We start from the raw sequence: 19,338 nt of genomic DNA on the forward strand, positions 1-19,338 counted from the left end.
GTTAAATGTACCAGTAATCAACCTTGTCCCTGTTGAAATATTAATTTACAGTATCGTGAATGACTTTCTTCCTTTTTTTTTTTTCTCCTTCCCTTACCCTTTTTTAAACTCGCTTATTACATTTTTTTTCCAGCATGGTGTATTCAACCTAAAAGGATGATGAAAATAACCGTACTCGGCGCAACATGGCTTTGAACCAAATCAACAACTATTTCGTCTTTTCCACACTTAAAATACAATATCTTTAACACAGCAGACAAAAGAAAGCGAGATGTTTTCAAACCGATGCTTAAAACCACACATTAATTCATCGCACGTGATTTTATTCTCTTCTGGGTTATAACATTCAGACCAAGCGCCCGTCCCACGGAGCAGGGACATTGCGATTTTTGCAATCGAAATATATTCCTTGCACAGAAACTTTGCCCTCAGGCTCACAAGTAAGAAGTCAAAGCAGGGGAAAAAACCCGAAATATCACAATCCACCAGGAAAAAAAAAAAAATCCCCAAACACACCACACCAGATCTGAACCTGCCTTGGGAAAACCTGCTAGCCTGCCGTTTTGCTTACCCAGAGGGGTCCAAATATTCAGAGTTTAAGACTTTATTTCTCGACGCCAACCTGCGCCTTCCCACCCTAAGACCAACGCCCGCTGGACTCGGGGTTTCTTAGGCATCACAACACACGAATGTCCGCAAAGCCCTGGCTCGCCCTCAGCAGATTTTGCTCTCTCTACGCTCTGGTTTGCTCTCCGCATATTTACTTTCCCTCCTGGCCATTTTGCCAACATCACGAATCCCACGCGTCGCACAGGACCCCTGCGCTCTTTACGTGCGAGCTCGGCTGATATTTGCGCTTCGCTTTGCTTTTTTTTTCCTCCCCTTTTCTCGCATTGAAACGCTGAGACGCAGATATAACTTTCCCAACTTTTACAGCGCATTCTGGGGGGGAAAGGGGGAAAAATAACCCTTTTTTGCCCGAGAGGTACACTGCTCATGTAACACAGGCGTCTGATTTTCTTCATCAACAGTTACTTAGCTTTTATATGTAGCCTTACTAGAAAGTAATTCATAATCCAGGCTGAACCAGCCGCGACATAGGAACCGTGTTCTTGAAAGTGAAACCCCAGACCCCGGTTAAAGCATGGGAAAGGGTTATTAAATTTTATCTCTGATGCTTTTGCTGGGATGGAGGCAGAGCGCAGGAGAAGTTGGGAAACCCGGTTTCTGCTTTGTTCTTCCTTCCACCTTCGCGAAACAGAATCTGCTGCAACTTCTCGGGTTTAATAGCGAGAGAGCTCAGCAGAGGGTGGCAACAGGAGCGCTCCCAGCACCAGCACCCCCCCTCCGCCAGCACCACCGTGCCAGTTCTCCCCAAACCCCCTCCCCCCAAAAAAAAACCCAAAACCCAAATCACCTTTCCAATTTCCAGGGATGACCGAGCGGGAAGCGACCACCTTTTAAATTTATTGATCAAAAAAGCGACCACGGGGAATCCGGGGCAGGGGGTGGTGGGGGGTGGTGGGGGGTGTATTTATTTATTTATTTATTTTCTCTCCCCCTTTTTAAAGAAAGAGCGAGCGCCCATCACGCGCGACGTGCAGCCGCTGGGGCTCTGCCAACCATCCCGGCTCTGCAAGGCTAATTTAATAATTTGGGTAGGAAAAGCTGCCTCCTTTGTCCGCCTCGCTTATCCGCGGAGCAGAAACAATAGCGCGGAGGGTAGGAAAAAGGCGGAAGAAAAAAAAAAAAAAAAGAGGGGGGGGCAGAAAACCATCTCCCTAACTGGGGGGGGTAGGGGGCTTGGGGGAGGCTGGTGGAGCAGGGACGTGGTGGTGCTGGTGCTGACCCCCCCCCCCCCCCGGGTGCCACCACCTTGCTGGGGTGTTTTTTTGGCTCGCCGGCGCTCGCTGCAAGTTGCGCGGGGCGCAGGGCGCTGCCGGGCGACCCCCGCGCAAGTAGCGCCCCGGGGCGCGCACGGCGGAGCTGCGTGTGGCCAGCGGAAACGGCTGCCCTTGATGAAGACTAACTGACGTAATTAAGGCAGTTTCTTGTTGCCGAGCTAAAAGCCAATCCCAACAACATGAAACTACCTAAACCACAGATCAGCTGCACGAAAAGGGGCGGAAGATCCACTCATTTCTGTCAGAGAGGAGGGAAGGAAATAAAAAAATCTGTGTATAGACAGAGGAGACAGCGAGAGGAGGAAAGAGAGAACGGAAGATAGCTAGAAAGAAAGAAATTCGCCCCCTTTGTTGCTTTTCTCGGTTCGCCCCCCTCCCCTTTCTCCCCGAAATTGGCATTCCAGCATTGTAACATGCTCAGCACTCTCCGCCAGAAAACGCTTTTTTTTTTGGGGGGGGGGGGGGACAAAGGGGGGGAAAACCAGACCCCCAAAAAAACCCGAAGCGGCATCTTTAATCTCTCCATTAAATCCCTTTTAATAGACGCTACACGCACTGCTCTTCGCACTGTCTGCGACCGAGGCGTTTAACAGGATAGCTCTAAAATCGTGACTTATTGCCGGCTGCGCTATCTTTCATTGCCAATGTGGCTGCATCCTGACATTATCCCTTTTAAATTGCGTAGATAACTCCTGCTGCAAGCGAAAAAGGCTTCCCTAAGAGCACTCCGCAGCCAGCCGAACTGCCACCAAAAGCACCCCATCTCATGCCTACACTGTCCTTAGCCATCCTCCTTAGAAAGACACTGCAGTCATCTCGGAAATATATAGGCATCTCTGCACGCACCGAGGCAACATATGCTCTCCAAGTCCTTCAGCCATGCTCCTAGCCCCCAAAAAAGCCTAATAATCCGAGAATTCACACCTATAGACAAGCCTCTACCATTCACTGAGCCAACTTCATACAAGTAAGTTTCGAGGGAGGAGGTGGGGGGGGTAGGGAAAAAATGGAAATATATGCGTAATCCTTCCTCAACCATGCATTTTCTCGCCGAAAATTAGCTGTCAGATGCATAGAAACCTCTCCCGGGGAGAAAAAAAATCCTCCGCGAAACGCGAAGCTAAGACGCGTCCGTAAGGCTGCAGCTTCAAAGTGTAGTTCAGCTCGGCTCTGCCGTTTACCTTGGTACAGAGGAAAATATCTCCACTTGTGCTTCAGACATGCAGCCAGCCAAGAAATCGTCTCTCTTACCTTGCTACTCCTTCCACTTGACATCCCATGATCTGCTTTATTTAAGTGTATTCCCTTTAATAGTGATTCTTCCTTAGACCACATAAGGAGCGTGTCTTCCCTTAAAAAGACCCAAAGCAATGAGTAGTGTGCATCCAAAGATTGCTGTTTCAGCTCTGCCTTCCTTCCCTCCTCCACAGTCACCTTTAAATGCATCTTTTACTGCTGCAGCACATTATATTTGCAGATCATAAAATCCACCTCCAGCGCTTACCAAGACTGTCCTGACATTACTGTTTTATGACCTTGACTTATTGTGGTCACCTGGATAATATTTAAATCAACGTTATGGTCTCTCACTTATATTAAACCCGCTAGGATACTCTCCTGAAAGCCTTAAAAGGATGAGTCCTGAGGAAAAAAAACCTACATAGGGGAAAAAAAGTGTTTCTAAAAAAAAAAAAAATACACTTTAAAGAACCCACTTGTACACGGTTCTATGAAATTTATTTTGCTCCATAAAGGAAGATACATGCAAAGTATAACACATACAGAATATATTTAAATAACACAGCCACGAGAAATGGACTTTTTCATAATAAGATACCAATACTGCTTTATTTTTTAATTTTTTTTTTTTGTCTTAAATATATGGTAGATAGTATCACTTCATTGGAAGAAACTGCATAACTACAGGATGTGAGCATGTTCCCACTGCAACTTTAATTTACAGACACTTATATGAAATCCATCTTTTAGTCATTTTTATTATACAATAGGCAGACTACACTAGAATATGAAAAGCAAACTTTTGGACGCATCTATTATCCTAAACATAAAATGCATAGAGAAAGGTCCTTCTGGTTTGTGCTGCACGTAAATAACTTAAACATTTTATAAGGTGGTTTTTAGCAACCATCTCCATCTTTATTTTACATAGAAACACGGATGCAATATATATCCTCATGCTCATACTGCTGCATCTTCTCTCTACAAACTGTAAAGACCCAAATCACTTGAAGTCCTTTAATTTTTGCATACGCATTGCATTTATACTCAGGAGGGAAAAAAAAAAAATTGAAATAAAATAAACCCCCAAACTGCACCAGGCTTTTTTTTTTTTTTTTTTTTTTTTAATTATTTCCTCTCCTCTCTCTCTCCCCTCTCCCTCGCCTGCACGGGGGCTGGAGCACGCTCAAGTGAAATTAAAATTAGAAGTCAGTTCACGGATTCGGTTCTCTCTGTTCATTTTCTTGAGTTTCATCCTGCGGTTTTGAAACCAGATTTTGACTTGTCTGTCTGTCAGGTTAATGCTCTTACTAATCTCCAGGCGGCGCTCACGGGTCAAGTACATATTGAACAAGAATTCCTTCTCCAGCTCCAGCGTCTGGTGCTTGGTGTAAGGACACCTTTTTCTTTCTTCCGCTCTTTGCTGTCAGCCAATTTCCTGTAGTGTTTTCTGCCTTTATATCCTCTGTTAAAAATAACATCGTTACATAAGTATCCGGGGAATGGGAAAGAGAACTTACCCCGATTGCATCATTTGGCAAAGCAGCTTCTTTGGGGGGGGGGGGGGAAATCTATTTTTTAATTTTTTTTTTTTTTTAATTTGTAAATGAGAAGGCAGCTTGCCTCTGGGCAACCTCTGGGCAAAAAAAGAAAAAAAAAAAAAAAAAAAAAGGGGGAGCCGGGATGACTTGCTCCCCTGCGGGTTTTGGGGAGGAAGGAGCAGGTTTGGGGGGAGGCGAGTGGTGGTTTGAGCCATTCGGTGCCTGGGGGTAAAGCGGTGGCAGCCGCACCTCCACCTCGCAGCCGCGCAGGAGGAACCGCACTGCTCCGCGCTCCCCCGCCGCGGGGCTGGAGGGTATGGGCACGGGCTGGACGGAGGGGCTCGACATACCGCTAAATAAAATTAATCCGGGATCAGCAAGGGCACTTTGGGAGCCCTGCGTAGCTCCTGGGGCTTCCCCAGGTCACCCTTTACCACCCCACCCCCCCAAAAAAAAAAAAATTATCCGGGCTTCAAAACGACCCGCAGAGGCTGAAATATCTGCCTAAAGGCGTGTTATTTTGGGGGAGAGAAATCTATTTTCGCTCGTCCTGGACATCCCCCCAGCAGCCCTTCCGCCAAGTGTGTTTTTTCGTGCGCCGGGGTTGTATGAAATAGATTTGCCTTTATGAGCTGTGCGGGCACGTATAGGTAAATTCGGAGGTAATTGTAATCCCATATACACTCTCCTCACTCTACACACTCGTACAGATACGCACACATACACTTTGCAAAGGCAAACGTATTTCACACGTACATAAATAAACACGGCAAATACTTGGGCTTTGAATTTGGTCATGAGAAAATCCTGGCACCAGCAGCCGGCCGGTGTTTCTGCCTAAAACGTGAGGAAAAGCAAAGCGGATCCTGCAGCTGCAGCAGCCTCCTCGGCATTGCATTGGTGAAATTCGAAGGAAAAAAAAAAAATTTAGCCAAAGGCACCTTCCGAATTGGCGGGCGTGACATGGACCCACTCTCGCGTTTGCAGAAAACCTTTAACGCCACCAAGCCCTGGAAATCCCCTTGGAAGCACTATCACCCCAAAAGCTGAAATTGCACGAGAAAGGTCTCTTACCTTCTGCACGAATAAAAATTCGGGTTCAACAGAAACGAAAACTGAAGCTATAAAAGATTTTAAAAGGAAGCAATAGGAACAGAAGCAAACAAAATCCGCCCCAAAGTGCATCTGACCGTTTGAAAACGCTGCGAACAAGACGAAATGCCTCTTAAAACGCAAAAATATCTGGGAAACCCCGTCTTTCTCCACGCGCCCATTTTAAATTTAACATCTGAAGCGAAAGAAAGCCTTTATCTGTATTTATTTCCTTCTTTATTTCCGCCCCAATTGCAAATCCAACCCAATATAATCTTTCTTTCGGGTTAACTCCCACCAAAACCTCTCTTGGCGCGGATGTTGAAGGCGCTTTGTGCAGATAAGTTTGCAGGGGTTTTGATAACCTTGACTTTGCCTTTTTTTTTTTTTTTTTTTTTGTGTGTGTGTGTGCAATTGTAACTCAACTGTCAGATAATATCATTTCCTTTTGGATGCCGAATAGTAAAAAAAAAAAAAAAAAAAAAAAAGGAAAAAAAAAAGAGAAAAAGAATAATAAAAAGAAGTGTTTCAAGTGTTTCTGGGTTCTGCTTTTAAAAAGGCCAATTTTGGAGGGGGGAACGCCAGAGGATAGGTTTTGCTGGTGCCCCAGCCCTAGGCGTGTGTGCATGGGGGTCCACACACGACCCACACGCATGCAGCCCTGCATGCACACGCAACGCCACATACCCCAGCCATCCTGCTGCTGCTGGAGCCCTAATTATAGCGCAGATCCTGACACACGGCGGATATTTTAATCCACATACCACAGGCAAACCGTGCAGCCCGTTCCTTAGATCTGAGCAGTATTTTCTACCAAGGAAATTTCGCTTCCAACTTTTTAGGGAAATTCAATCCATCCCTTCACATGATCCCCACTTATTGACCTGAAAGAAGCCTCTGAATCCACCTAGCTTCAAATCAGGAGAGAAACAAACCCGAATATTCACATACACAGAGATTTCAAGCCATATGCAACCTCTACAGTGAAAATAAAATGTGATCAATGAAAGCCTCTTTTCAGACAATCCCAAACTTAAAACATCTGCTCAACACACAGAAACATTTTTTGCCTTCGCAAACGAGACCCCAATTCGCCAGGAAAAACAACAAAAAAAAGCAGCTTTTTCCTCTCTGAGTCTCCCAACGAGCTTCCAAGCAATGAAATGAGCCACAGTGCACAACTCCAGCCCGAGATGTCCGTAACTGCAAATTAGACTCTGCGCAGTTTAATTTTTTACCCCACTTTAACACTGAGCAAAGCCAAAGACGACAAATTCGCTTAGCAGACGGGAATAAAGCATTTGCATAGAAAGCGGTATGAAGGTGGGGAAAAACCAGGGTTCATCTGCCTTAAAAAACACAAAACCCCCCTAAAACACCCTCCCCCCGACAAACAAACCCCAAGTCTCTGGGATTTCAGAGCAAAGCCACCTCATCTTATCACATTCTGCAGCATTGATTGCAAGGACCAATTTTTTTTGCATAAGCACATGCACAACACATTTTCTCCATATAAACAGCGAGAGGACGAGTTCTCAAATAGCTCTCTGCTCCTTTTTCTCAGCTCTAATATATATATTAAAAAAAAAAACCACACCAAAACCAAAAACAAATCAACATTTCTAGGAAGAATATTTTTTCCCAAAAGACAGCAACAACAGAGAACATTATCGTGCCAATTTCTGGAGGAGAAGTTGGCAGGGTAGCGAGCACATTACTGCATATTCGCATTACTCTTGCTCTTATTAGCTATGGATGATTACTAATTGCTGAAATTAGCTACTGGTAATGAATGATTCCCTTACCTTTTGCTTCATTGTCAGAATTGTCAGTGCTGGTGTCAGTGTTTTTATTCAGGTCTTTCTCTGCTTCCGAAGGACTTATTTTGGGTGCTGGGGCGCTTTTTTCTGTTTTAATTTCGTTCGTGGATGTGTTCTGAGTATTATCTGTTTTTGTGTTTTCGGGGAAACTCACTTTAGCCACCGGGGGCGGCGGAGGAGGTGGAGGAGGTGGTGGTGCTGGTTCCAGATGCTCATTCCTTGGGTTCAGGCTCGCCCTGGATTCAAAACTTGCCTCAAACTCATTTGGATTGCTGCAGTTTGACGTCTTCTCCATGGAGGGGTAACCTTGGCTTGCTCGGTAGTAGCTAGGAACGGGGACTTCATGGTCATTTAGGCAAGACTCAGGCATTTGGTTGGGGTAGAGGGCTGCCTCTGTGGCATTTTTTGCCCTTTTATCAGCGTTATACATACAGCAAACATTCTCTTCCTTGACATTGGTTGGGAAGGAGCAGGATGGGAGCTGTCTTGCAACAGGTTGCTCGATCCTGTACGTATTTTTGGGGTCACACCAAGTGTCTAGCTGAGAAAGGTAAGATGGATAGGTGCTGAGAGACAAGGTAGCGCTATTCACCTCGTCCCTTTTGGAAAGAGACGGGATAATTCCACAGTTCCTCATGACTCCGCAGCTGAAATCGCTCCCAGGCTGCATGTACATCCCTTGGCTGGAGGAATAATTCTCCCCTCTACAGGTACCGGCCAACGAGTCCATCAAAAACGAGTTAGAAGTCACATTGTTGGGACATGACATTTTCAGAGAGGGTTTTTAAGGAGGAATACTCCAGCCAGGGGCTGACATCTTTTTTTTAGGGGGAAAAAATATCAAGCACCATAATTATCCACGCATCGCTCTCCCCCCCTCCACCCCCCCACGTGATGCCCAGGCCAATGAGGATTGAAAATGGCCTTGATGATTCAGACGGGGACGACGTCACGGGGGTCAAGTTGTCGCGACCGGGAGCGGCATCGTGGAGCAACAGCGACATCTGCCAGCACCGGGCCGGGACCTTCACGTTGAACAAAGGCAGAGCCCCGCCGCCCGCTCCCCCCCGCCCGTTTGTTTACCAACGGAGCCACGCGTGGAAAGGGGGCAAAGGAAAGGGAGGGGGGGGGAAATACAATTTTAAATTTTTTTTTAATTAACTTTTTTAATTTTTTTTTTTTTTAATTTCGGGGGGAGGGGGGCATCGGATAAAATTTAAATTAAAAAATCTCAACCACCCCCCCCCCCTTCTTTCTTCCCCCTTTCCCTGCCTTCCCGGAATTGTCTTTTTGCGCCCCAAAACCGATTGAGATTTTTTTTTAATCGTTGCCTCCCAACCAGCGACCCCCCCCGCCTTCTCCTTCCTCCGCTCGGCTGCGCCTTCCTCCCCCTCCCAGCAAGGCTGGGCATAGGCGAGCTCCTCTGGGCGCAGCGGCTGCTTCCTCTGGGCGTTATTTTTATGATTATTAAAATTATTTGGGGTTTGAGGGGGGCTGGACGGCGTTTGGGGGTGCGGTGGGGTGATGCGCGCGGCGCCGCTTTGCTTTTGCTGCTGCGGGAGAGATGCGGGGGGGGGGGGGAAATTGGGGAATAATTCAGAGACCCTTCAGCCAGGCATTTCCCCGTAACCCCGAAGCTCCTCAGAGCAGGTTGGATATTCCCCAAGCAGCTTTTTTTTAATGAAAAACAATACGATGAAAACCTAGTTTTCCTTTATTTTCCATTTTTTTCCTCCCCCCCCCGCAGCAAAGCAGCTTCGTCTTCCCTGACTCTGCGAAGACAGCTTTTTCTAATTATCCACTTTCATTCCCGAACTGTCTTAAGTTGCTGGGCTAAAATGGCATGTGTGGTGTTGGGGGGTGGGGGGCGCGGAAAATTCCTCCTGGAGAGGAAAAAAGAGGTCGAATTTGTGAAAAGGGAGCGACATTCAGATGGTGAACTGCAACAGTGCGGTGGTGTGGTGGGTTTTCTCCTCTGTCTGTCTGTCTGTCTCTCTGTCTGCTCCCTCTTTCTCTCCGGGAAATATCTATTGGGGGAAAAAAAAAAAAAAATCCAGCCTGGGACTCACTAAATATCATGCAGAAGGCTTTGCAAACTGAAACTTTCCCGATTTGGTGGGATTTTATTTTATTTTCATTTTTTCCTGGGGTGATTTCACGAGGAAAGTTACTTTTCTCTCCAATATTTCCCCTCTCCTCTTTTGTGGCGCAATTCGCTGCGATGGCAGCTCAAGTTGTTGTTTTCTTTTAAATTTTAAATCTCTGAGCAAGATTTGATGCCTTAAATACGACGGAATTTAAACCTTCGTGGTATCGTGCCCTCCCCCCCAACTTTATTTTCTTTGATATTTTCTAAATCGTGTAGTAATTAAGCTCTATAGGTTTTTTTTTTTCATCATTTTCCCCGGCGTGTTGCAGTGCTGGTGGGTGAACTCTGTTTTTAGGTGAAGCGGACGATTAGGGCAGTGGCGAATAAATAAATAAAAAGGGAGATAGCCCGGAATTTCAAGATCATTACGATTAGAAAGACACGGGTTCAGAGTCACTTTCAAGGGAAACAAAAAGAAAACGCCACCTTTCATTAAAAAAAGAGGGGGGGGGAGAAAAAGAAGGGGGAAAAAAAGGAAAAGAAGGGGGAGAAGAAAAAAAAAAAGGAAAGGAAGCAAAATCGTGGAAAAAAAAGATGTACATTGGAGCAGAGAAAGTGGAACTTGACCGTTTGGGGTGATTTGTAACGGTTTAGAGCAAAGTCTTGCTTAAATATTCTCACGTCTGCAAACCTGTTTTCCCAAAGATTTTCAAAAGCAGGGCTGTAAAATTCCCCTCGACTTAACTTTCAAGAGCCTTGCGGGTCTTCTCTCCGCATCAAGTGGGACAAGTTTCAATATCTTAGGCCGAAAAAGCCTAAAAGTGCATTAATCCTATTTCGTGTGCCCCTTCCCCAGCACAGTAAAAGCTTTCGAAGGCTTCAGACGCCATTTGGTTCCCCTGGAAAGCTATTTGCGACTTTATTGCCTCTATTTGTGTTATCTGCATAGGTCTTTTTAAAACAGTTTGATAGAAATCGTTCAGTTTTATGATATCCAACGAAAATTCCACATAATATTTATAAGCAAAGAATAAAACTTTAGTACGGGAGCCAATATTTTCTCATTTATAGGTGATGAAATTAAAGACCAATGCAATTTTGTATTATATTGCTTTTTTTTTTTTTTCCCCCTGTTTGATTTTTTTTTTTCCCCCCTCTTCTACTTTATTTTTGCAGCTGATGTGGCTGGCCAATAATTTATGCTGCTCAGTCAAAGAGTTACACATGTGCATTTTTTGGGACACCAAAATTTGACCTGATAGTTTCCTGTATTGTCTGCCTAAAGATTAAATATGTTTTCCTCATTTTTCGCCCTGTATTCCGGTGTGTGCTCTTGTCGAAGGAGATGTGAAGGAGTTGCACGGAGCACATCAAACGTGACATTAAATAATTTGAATTTGCTTCTCCGCAGAACCAGGCGCTTCGCAAGAGCATCTCGAGCAAACCTCCCCATCCAGGTTGCTGGAGAGAGAAAAAACCGGTGCTGGAAACCTCATCTTTTATGAATGTGTAAATGTTGTGAGTATAAAATAAAGATTTACACCGTTCACAGGCGTTTTGTTTACCAGTCTTTGCCAGCACAAGCTACCGATGCAAATGTGTGAAGGGTTTCAAGCCCGTTTCGCGAGTTGCTAATCAGCATCTTCGGGAGCGAAGGGGGCTGAGTAAATATAAAATCAGATTGTTCATAAAAATATGACCTGGATGTATCCCGACACTTCACCGTGATGGGTTTTTTGGCCGTGGAAAAAGAAAGTTGACGTTAGGCAGCAGCGCAGAGGCGTCTCCAGGAGACCGAATATTGTTTAAAGTTAAAAATAATTAGAAGTATGATAAACATGGGTCATTAATGGAAAGACGAATAAAATTCATCAGCCTAAGTGGAACCCCCGTTGGGAAAAATGCTTTGCTCTAATTACAGAAAATAAATACGAACAAATGCTATTAAAACTTAAAAGGAGAGAGTGGTAGGGACTTTAATAACCCACTTGGAATTTTACACACTTTTAGGGGAACCACATCCACGTCCCGCGTTCGTCCCCCGCCGCCCCCGGGCTCGTCCCCACGCGTTGCCACCCCCGGGCTCAGCCTGGCGCTTTTGGGCCAGTTCAGGGGGTTTCACCCAATGAACTCTGAAGCACACACAAAAAAAAAGGGGGGGGGGGTTGCCCTTCCTTTCACGGGTCCTCTTCTCGCGGGGGCGGGGGGGTGTCCCCGCGTCCTCCCATTGTCCCCAGCGCCAGGGACAGAGCGATTGCCCCAAACCTCCCCAAATCCGGGGTGCCAGGGGCGGGGGTGGGGGCAGAAGCGATGCCAGACCCCCCCTCCTCTGCCCAGAGACCCCCTCCTCTGCCCGTCACCCGAGGAGTATATAAATGTCCACAATTTCCAAGACAAAGCATCTCTCAGACTTCCCGGAATATTTTACCTGTCCCCTTTTCAATCTAATTATTTAACCGTGAGTTATGTGTAGAAAATGCTTCTTATGCCCATTGTATTTTTTACCAAGTTTTCTTACGTTTTTATGACAAACATTCATTTTCGCTTCGAGGAAGTATTTGGTAGCAACACTTTAATGATTACCTTAAATTTGTATTTCTGCCCGGTATTATGCCCCATGTTGTAGCGGAAATAATTCTGATTTATGACAAAGTACACTGGAGTACAATAACAGCGATGCAAAAATAAAACCCACGCCTTTATATGTTGGCTTAGAAACTGTAAACTATCACCACAAGAAATCTATCAAACTTTACAATCCCTCTTACCCTGCTTCCTTCTTTCTGAGTAACTTAAGTCAAAGAATTATGGAATGATATTATGTTCCTTGAGGTGGTATTGAAAACTGTGTTCAAGCTTTTCTACCCCCAACATAGCACCCATGTACTGCATGGAGTTTGGACCCTTTTCCTTTCCCTTTGATCATGAAGGCGAAATTTGGGAAATGTAATTCATATATAAGCAAAAGCAGGCAGGGTGACAGAGCACAACGATATGACACGGGGATTTTGGAGGAGTTTATTCAGTGCTGAAATGTTTCCTTTAATTTTCCAACCGCGTTAACAAACTTAAATATTGCCCCCATCCAAAAAAAAAAAAAAGAGAGAGAGAGAGAGAGAGAGAGAGAATTATTTCTAGCAGAGGTGGAGAAGTCTGGGTGGGAGCCCTGGAAATGTGGATTATTGCACGTTTGGAAAATTAAAGGTGGTTTGGGGTTTTTTTTTGGTTGGGGCTTTTTTTTTTTTTTTTTTTGTCTGGAAAATGCTGGTGGCTACGCTGCGGTTTTTAAGCTGCAAAATAACAGCGGTTGATGGCAAGGTGGATTTTGGAGAGTCCCTTTTATAAAGCTAAAAAAAAGAGTGAAGTTGAAATAGGCGAAGAGTAACGATGAAAGGTAAAAATTGAAAACAATGAAGGACGTGCTAAAATGTGGGTCTGCCCTGCAAGCTAAGAGCAAACCTCAAAGAATCCCTATTTTTCACATGACGATAGGAAAATGATTTCTTTCAAACTTTGTTAAAACGCTGGTAATTTAACAAGCGTCTTTGAAGCGGCAACGCCGGTCTGCTGAGCGCTTCAAAATAAACATTGTTGTTTCAATTACAATTTCCCCAGAATATGGGGAGCACCGCGAGGACGGGCGGTTAGCACTCACGTTTCTCCTTGAAAAAGAAGGGATCGGGGGGGGACAAAAAATCCCGATAAATGCAAATTTCACACCTACAGCATGGAAATAAGGCGGAGGTAGCGGGGCTAAAGCCTGACCTTTTTATTTTGCTATTTTTGCCTAAATTTGAGGGCTCTACCTCCCAAACACAGACACCGCCGCAGAGGTGGAGAGTTCTGCGAAACGTATGTGCAGGGAGAATTTTATTTAAAAAAACCACTGTAATTCTCTTTTTTTTTTTTTTTTAATATTTTTTCCCATACCTGCAGTCCTCAGCCTGAGAGATAACCTCGAGTGGCTCCCGCTTTCCTGATCACATTCTCTTCGCAAACCCCAAAGAGTTTCGGCTATTTTAACCGTCATTTGTACAGTCACATACGGTTTATATCAGGCACATCTTTAAAGCAGAGGACTGCAGATTTTCTTCAGCATGTATCACTTCATTCAAAGAGAGGAATTAGGCCGCTTTTTAACAATTAAAACGAACGAATTTACTTTGCTACTTGTAGCACATAAACAATTGTAATGTTTACATTAAGTCTTCCCCCCCCCCCCCCCTTTTTTTTTTTTTCCCAAAATGAATAAAGTTTTTTATGGGCTCCATCAGCAATATGCTCCAGTCTAATTCCTCAACTCCAGATAAAAAAAAAAAAGAAAAAAAAGAAAAAAAAGCGCCTTATGAGGTTGCAAACCACATTCTCGTGGTTTCATGTTGTAATTTAGAAGTTATCAAAAGCAGAGAAACGTGCTTCCATCTAACATATGCTGCGCATCCCTCTATCCCCCAACTTTATGGAAGGCGGATGAGCCAGGCCTTAATGAGCCGCCATTTTGGGGCAAAATAGTATAAGTCATATATTTAATATATTCCCGGAGAGCGGAGGGGCAGCGCAGCCCTGAGCTCCCACCCCCCCCCGCGTCTCCCTTTTTGGGGGGGCTATTTATTTTTAGGGGGCTATTTATTTTTAAGGGGCTATTTATTTTGGGGGGGCCATTTATTTAGGGGGTCTATTTATTTTTGGAGGTCTATTCCTTCTTGACGCTCTCATCATTTTTGGGGGGCCTATTTATTGTCAGGGGGATATTTTTATCTGGGGGGGGGGGTGTTAAAAACTAAACTGCAAGTTTGCAAACGCTTTGCCTCAAATCCTCAATTCCTTCCCCAAAGTTTGATCCCTCTCCCCCCCTCTCTCCCTTCCCCTCCCTCCGCCTTTTGCCGGTGGCTTTACAATATTTCAGCAGCAAATTCGCCGCCGGTCCCCCCTCGGCAGAGCGGTGCTTCAGGAGAACCAATTTAATCGCCTTTCGCCGAAGTTATGGGCCACCAGGGTCCCTGGGAGAGGGCTCCAGGACTTGGGGATTGCTGCCTGCTCGCCTGTGCCCAGCCCTGCCTCTCCCTCGGGAACAGCTATTGCTCCTATAAAAGTTCCTCGTACACAAATAAATGAATTCACCCTAGGATCCGCAGGCGAGGATTAGCTCAATTGATGGTCGATTCGAGTCCACTTGCCAAAACCACTGGTTTTCTTCTTCGCTTTTGCGAAATCCCAGCTCTGGCCGAGCTGCAAACCAACGTCAAACCCGCGAGGAAAAGTGGAAATGGCCAAAAGGACGGGTTTCCCCTCGTGGTCTTGTGTGCGGCTCCGGCCGAGCTGCTCGGCGGGGGCTCTTTATTTAGGGGCCTCATCACACCGTCAAGGTGAGGGGGTCCCGCCCTGGCACCTTCGGGAGAGGCTGCGGGGGCCTGGGGTGCTGGGGTGCTGGGGGTGCGTGTGCGTGGGGGCTGCAGCCCCGTCCAGCACGAGGAGAATCTCTGGACACTCTAATCCAGCATTTGCAGCTCTCACAGTTCCCCCCAACCACGCTCCTTTTTTTTTTTTCTTCTTTCTTTTTTCCTTTTTTTCTTTTTTCCTTTTTTCTTTTTTCTTTTCTTTGCCTTTTTTCCTTTCTTTCTTTTTTCTTTCTTTTTTTCCTTTCTTTTTTCCCCTTTCTTTTCTTTTTCATTTTTTTATTTTCCTAAAAATGGAATTAATTTGCTTTGTATGGAAGCCAACATAAGTGAACATTATTATCCCGCAAGAAGCCAATTAGAAGCCGGCCCCCTCGCCTCCTTCCCTCTCTGCAATATTTCACAACAAAGTCACCCAGAGCTGCTTCCAATATGTTGTGTATGAAATCCAGGGAGCAATAGGAAACAGGTTGGGTTGGTGTGTTTGTACGTCACACGGAAAGGGCCTTCGTAATTAGTCTGGGTGTCATTAACGTAGAGCACAGAGCGAGCTCTCCAGCCTATGAGGGAGGCTTTATTGTGATGGACATCCGAGGTAGGGATAAAGTTGATGGAAAAGCCTAAATGCGTGCTGGGAATTAAAAGGAAAAAAAAAAAAAAAAAAAAAAAAAAGGAAAAACTTGTAAAACTTTTACGCCAAACAAAGTTATAAAAACTTTTCATGCGTTAAGATATCAAAAGGTTTATAACAATAATAAAGAGTGTGCGCCGTGTGTGTTAAACCTGCTTCGAAATGCATTAAATGCTGCGCGGCTGAGTTAAATATTAAGCATCATAAACGCCACGCGGGGTTCAAAACTGGAGTTGGGACTCGGGTTTGGGTTTTTTTCGTCGGGGGAAAAATGTGCCCCCTCTCCGCGACCCCCCCCCCCCGGCTCCCTGGGGGCGGGGCGGCCGGGGAGCCGCGACCCCCTCTGATTCCGCTTTATTACAAAAGGGTTAAAGGTGATGGACTTGACTTTATTGAAGTTCAAAGACATCATATATGCACATTTTTCTTCCTGTGGGTCTCACTCCCACCCCTGCATCCCCCGGCCCGCCGCGGAAAAGCCCTCGCCCTGGCGATTTTGGGCTTTCTGCGGTGAAATGGGAGCCGGCCCCCCAAGCCCGGCGCCAGAGCCTCCCCTCGCCCCGTGGGGCACCCTCCGTATAGGTGCAGGCACGCGGGGCCGGCGAGACGGAGCTGGCTGAGCCCTGTCCTGCGGGTGCGCTCCCCCAGCGTGGCACCCAAAGCATCTTCGGTGCCCCCCCGCCCTCCCCCAGCCCCTTCTCCCCCTCCCCAGAACATTAACAGCCCTTTTCCTACATGGCGCTGATGCTTAATGCTGCTGTAAACTCCCACATGGTCTATAAACTTGGATTTTACAACTAGCATTCCATTTTAGCTCGCGAAAACTTTGAACTAGGCCTACAGTTTCATTGTGCTGCAGTTGAACTGGAGCCTTGGAAAAGGCGGGGGGAGACAGGGAGGGAGGGGGGGAGAGAAGAGGGAAAAAAAAAAAAAATTCCCTGGGCAAGACTCCCTTATTTGTTTACTATTTACTGCGGAAGTCTTTTCCTTTAGCCAGACGGGGTAATTAAGAAAAATTAAGCTGTTTAGTGCTGCAGTCTTTATTACAATGTCTAGACTAGCCGCTTTTGTCCGGACAGCCGCTGCTGTTACGGAGCATTAACTGCCGCTTCTGACCTCCCGATATTCACCTTATTGCACCTCTCTTTAGTTTTCCTAACCTTGGGAAGGTTTGGCAAACACTCATTAAAGAAAGGTGCTTTTTTTCCCTTTTCTTTTTTTTTTTTTTTTTTTTTTTTCTGTGGAGGATAAGCCCCCTCCTCGCCTGGTCCCGGCGTGCAGCTACATCTGCCAGGAAGATGGCTCCTATCTTCATCTTGTCTATTTTACTTTGCAGCCCGCAAAAAAAAAAAAAAAAAAAAAAAAAAAAATCCCCTCCTTTACGCCCAGTTTATTCAATGTAAAGCTTAGGCGCGGTTTTAGGCCGGGGACAAGCGTCCTTTCAGCTCGCAGGCTTTGCAAAAATAAATATAAGAAAATAAAGAAGGGTTTTTGCCGTCCACCGAGCCCTTTTTCTTCCTTTTCCCACTCTTTTAATGAGAAACATGCCTCTGAACATCCTTTCAAGATCATATCTTGGCGTAACCGGGACGGCTCTATCACGAAAGCTTGAAGTTGGTTTGCATTTAATTGCGCGGGGGGGTGCGTAGGGGTGTCTGGATGGGTGCAAACGAAGAGCATTTTTGCGGGTTTATCCTTTTTTTTTTTTTTTTTCTCTCCCCCCCTACGGTTGTCAAATAAAATCAGAAGACACCATCAAAGGGTTTGTCATTCAACAGGGTTGTATTTAAAAGCAAGTATGAGAATTTTACAAGAACACGCTCAATGGATGGGAATATAATGTGCTGTTTCTTGGCTGCCGGGGGGGTTTCCCCCCCTTCTCTGCCCCCCCCAACCCCCCCGCCCTCGTCCCTGTGCACAATCCCATCGCTCCACACCAGAAAGCAGGAGAGCATCCAGACTGCAAACCTCAAACATACCCCCCCCCCCCAAAAAAAAGAAAAACCCCAAACCCCTTCCGATTTGTTGTATTTACACAAAACGCATGCACCACATCACCACGGCATCTGCGGGATTTCTTTGTCCTCGAGAACGTTGTGCTGCTTTCGGACGCTGCGAGAAAAAAGTCATTGTGCAAACGGGGGGGGGGGGTTTAAAAAAAAAAAATCACCTTTATGCCCTGTGCCTGGGAGTTGAACTTGTTTTCCTTAAGCAGGAATTTAAGGACTTGACTTTGCATTTGTGCTTTGTAGGTATAAGGTATCCTTGACTCACGGAAATGCAGCTCGTTTCTCGGTGTAATTAGAGGTTCATTCATTTTTAATTTTTTTTTTTTTTAAAGAAGACTAATATATTGTTCTCTTGCAAACGCACAAAGATTAACTACAACCGGAAAACAGTGAAAGACATCTGGAGCCAAATTCAGAGTAGGATTACTGGGCCAAGAAAAATCCTATAAATTTCATTTCGCTGATGAATACAATGAACTCCACACCAAACGTGCACTCCAAGGTGGAGGGTTCATATTAATACCAGTCCTATTAGAGCAGATTGCAGTGAGTCCCATGAATATGGATGATGATATTTCTGATATGCATTCAGGTATTTAAAGTCTATAGAAGAAACCCACACCACAATGACCGCAAAGAGGCTTTTAAGAGGGGAAATTCTAATAAAATGGTCAAATAAAATCATAATGTAGAACAGCTTGCAATGTCTTTATTTGCCACAGAATTTCACAGAGTATCCCGGGGACTCACTTTACATACACAAAGATTTTTTTAATTATTTTTTTTTCCAGGATTTTTTTTTTCCCTCTTGTTGTTCTTCGTCTCCCATTTCCAGAAAAAAAAAAAAAAAAAAAAAAAAAGACCACTACAAAATTTATTTACAAACCATTTCAGAGGCAGTTATTGCAAATGGATTTTCGCCTGGATTTCCCCCCCCTCCCGACTCCAAATGTAGAAATGATACTGCAGAGAGCAGATATATGGATATATACGCACACACTCCCGTGTATATATGCATATATGTATTTTTAGATAGAAAGGGTGGATGGAGGAGGTGGAAATGATGATCTTCCTTCTGCACGGAGAAGAGAGATGAGCGCGGTGGTTGTGAATGTGCACACACACACGGAAGGAGACGCGCGTCTGCGTGTGCATTCACACACACACACACACTCACCCCAGATGAAGTGATTTGATCCTACAGGGAGACTTTGGCCGCTCTTGTGATAACACAGCTGCATACTGAAATCACCGTGGGTGTAACACACAGCCCTGCGATTTATTCAACTGGACAGAGTGCCTAAACAATAATAACAATAAAAAATAATAATAATAATTAAAAAAAAAGGGAATCCCAACCTGTTCAGGAAAAAAAAAAAAAGGGGGAGGGGGGGAAGTTAAATAAAATGTTCGTGGAATTGAAGTCCTTGAAGCGGGAACTGAAAGAAAAATCTCCCTCCTTTTGTTACTCAGCAGTGTCCCGGACATACAAACAGAAGTAACGAAAAGGCTTAAACTTTGAGGTTGCTTTGTCGGCTCAAAGGGCAAACCCATGCTCGCCACCGTTCCTCCTCAATACACATACACTTCACCAGCAGAGGGGATTGCAAAAGATGT

The 19,338-nt window shown here is 45.2% G+C and overlaps 1 protein-coding gene across 1 annotated transcript; it reads right to left on the reverse strand.

The window, feature by feature from the left end:
* Positions 1-4,329: 4,329 nt before the first annotated feature.
* On the reverse strand, positions 4,330-8,365 carry HOXC10 (homeobox C10). The gene is given in 3 exon segments (XM_009493690.2): positions 4,330-4,548; positions 4,550-4,608; positions 7,582-8,365. Coding segments are annotated over 3 exon segments (1,062 nt in total).
* Positions 8,366-19,338: the final 10,973 nt, after the last annotated feature.

Source organism: Pelecanus crispus, chromosome 26 (assembly GCF_030463565.1).
Source record: "Pelecanus crispus isolate bPelCri1 chromosome 26, bPelCri1.pri, whole genome shotgun sequence".
Lineage (NCBI taxonomy): Eukaryota > Metazoa > Chordata > Aves > Pelecaniformes > Pelecanidae > Pelecanus > Pelecanus crispus.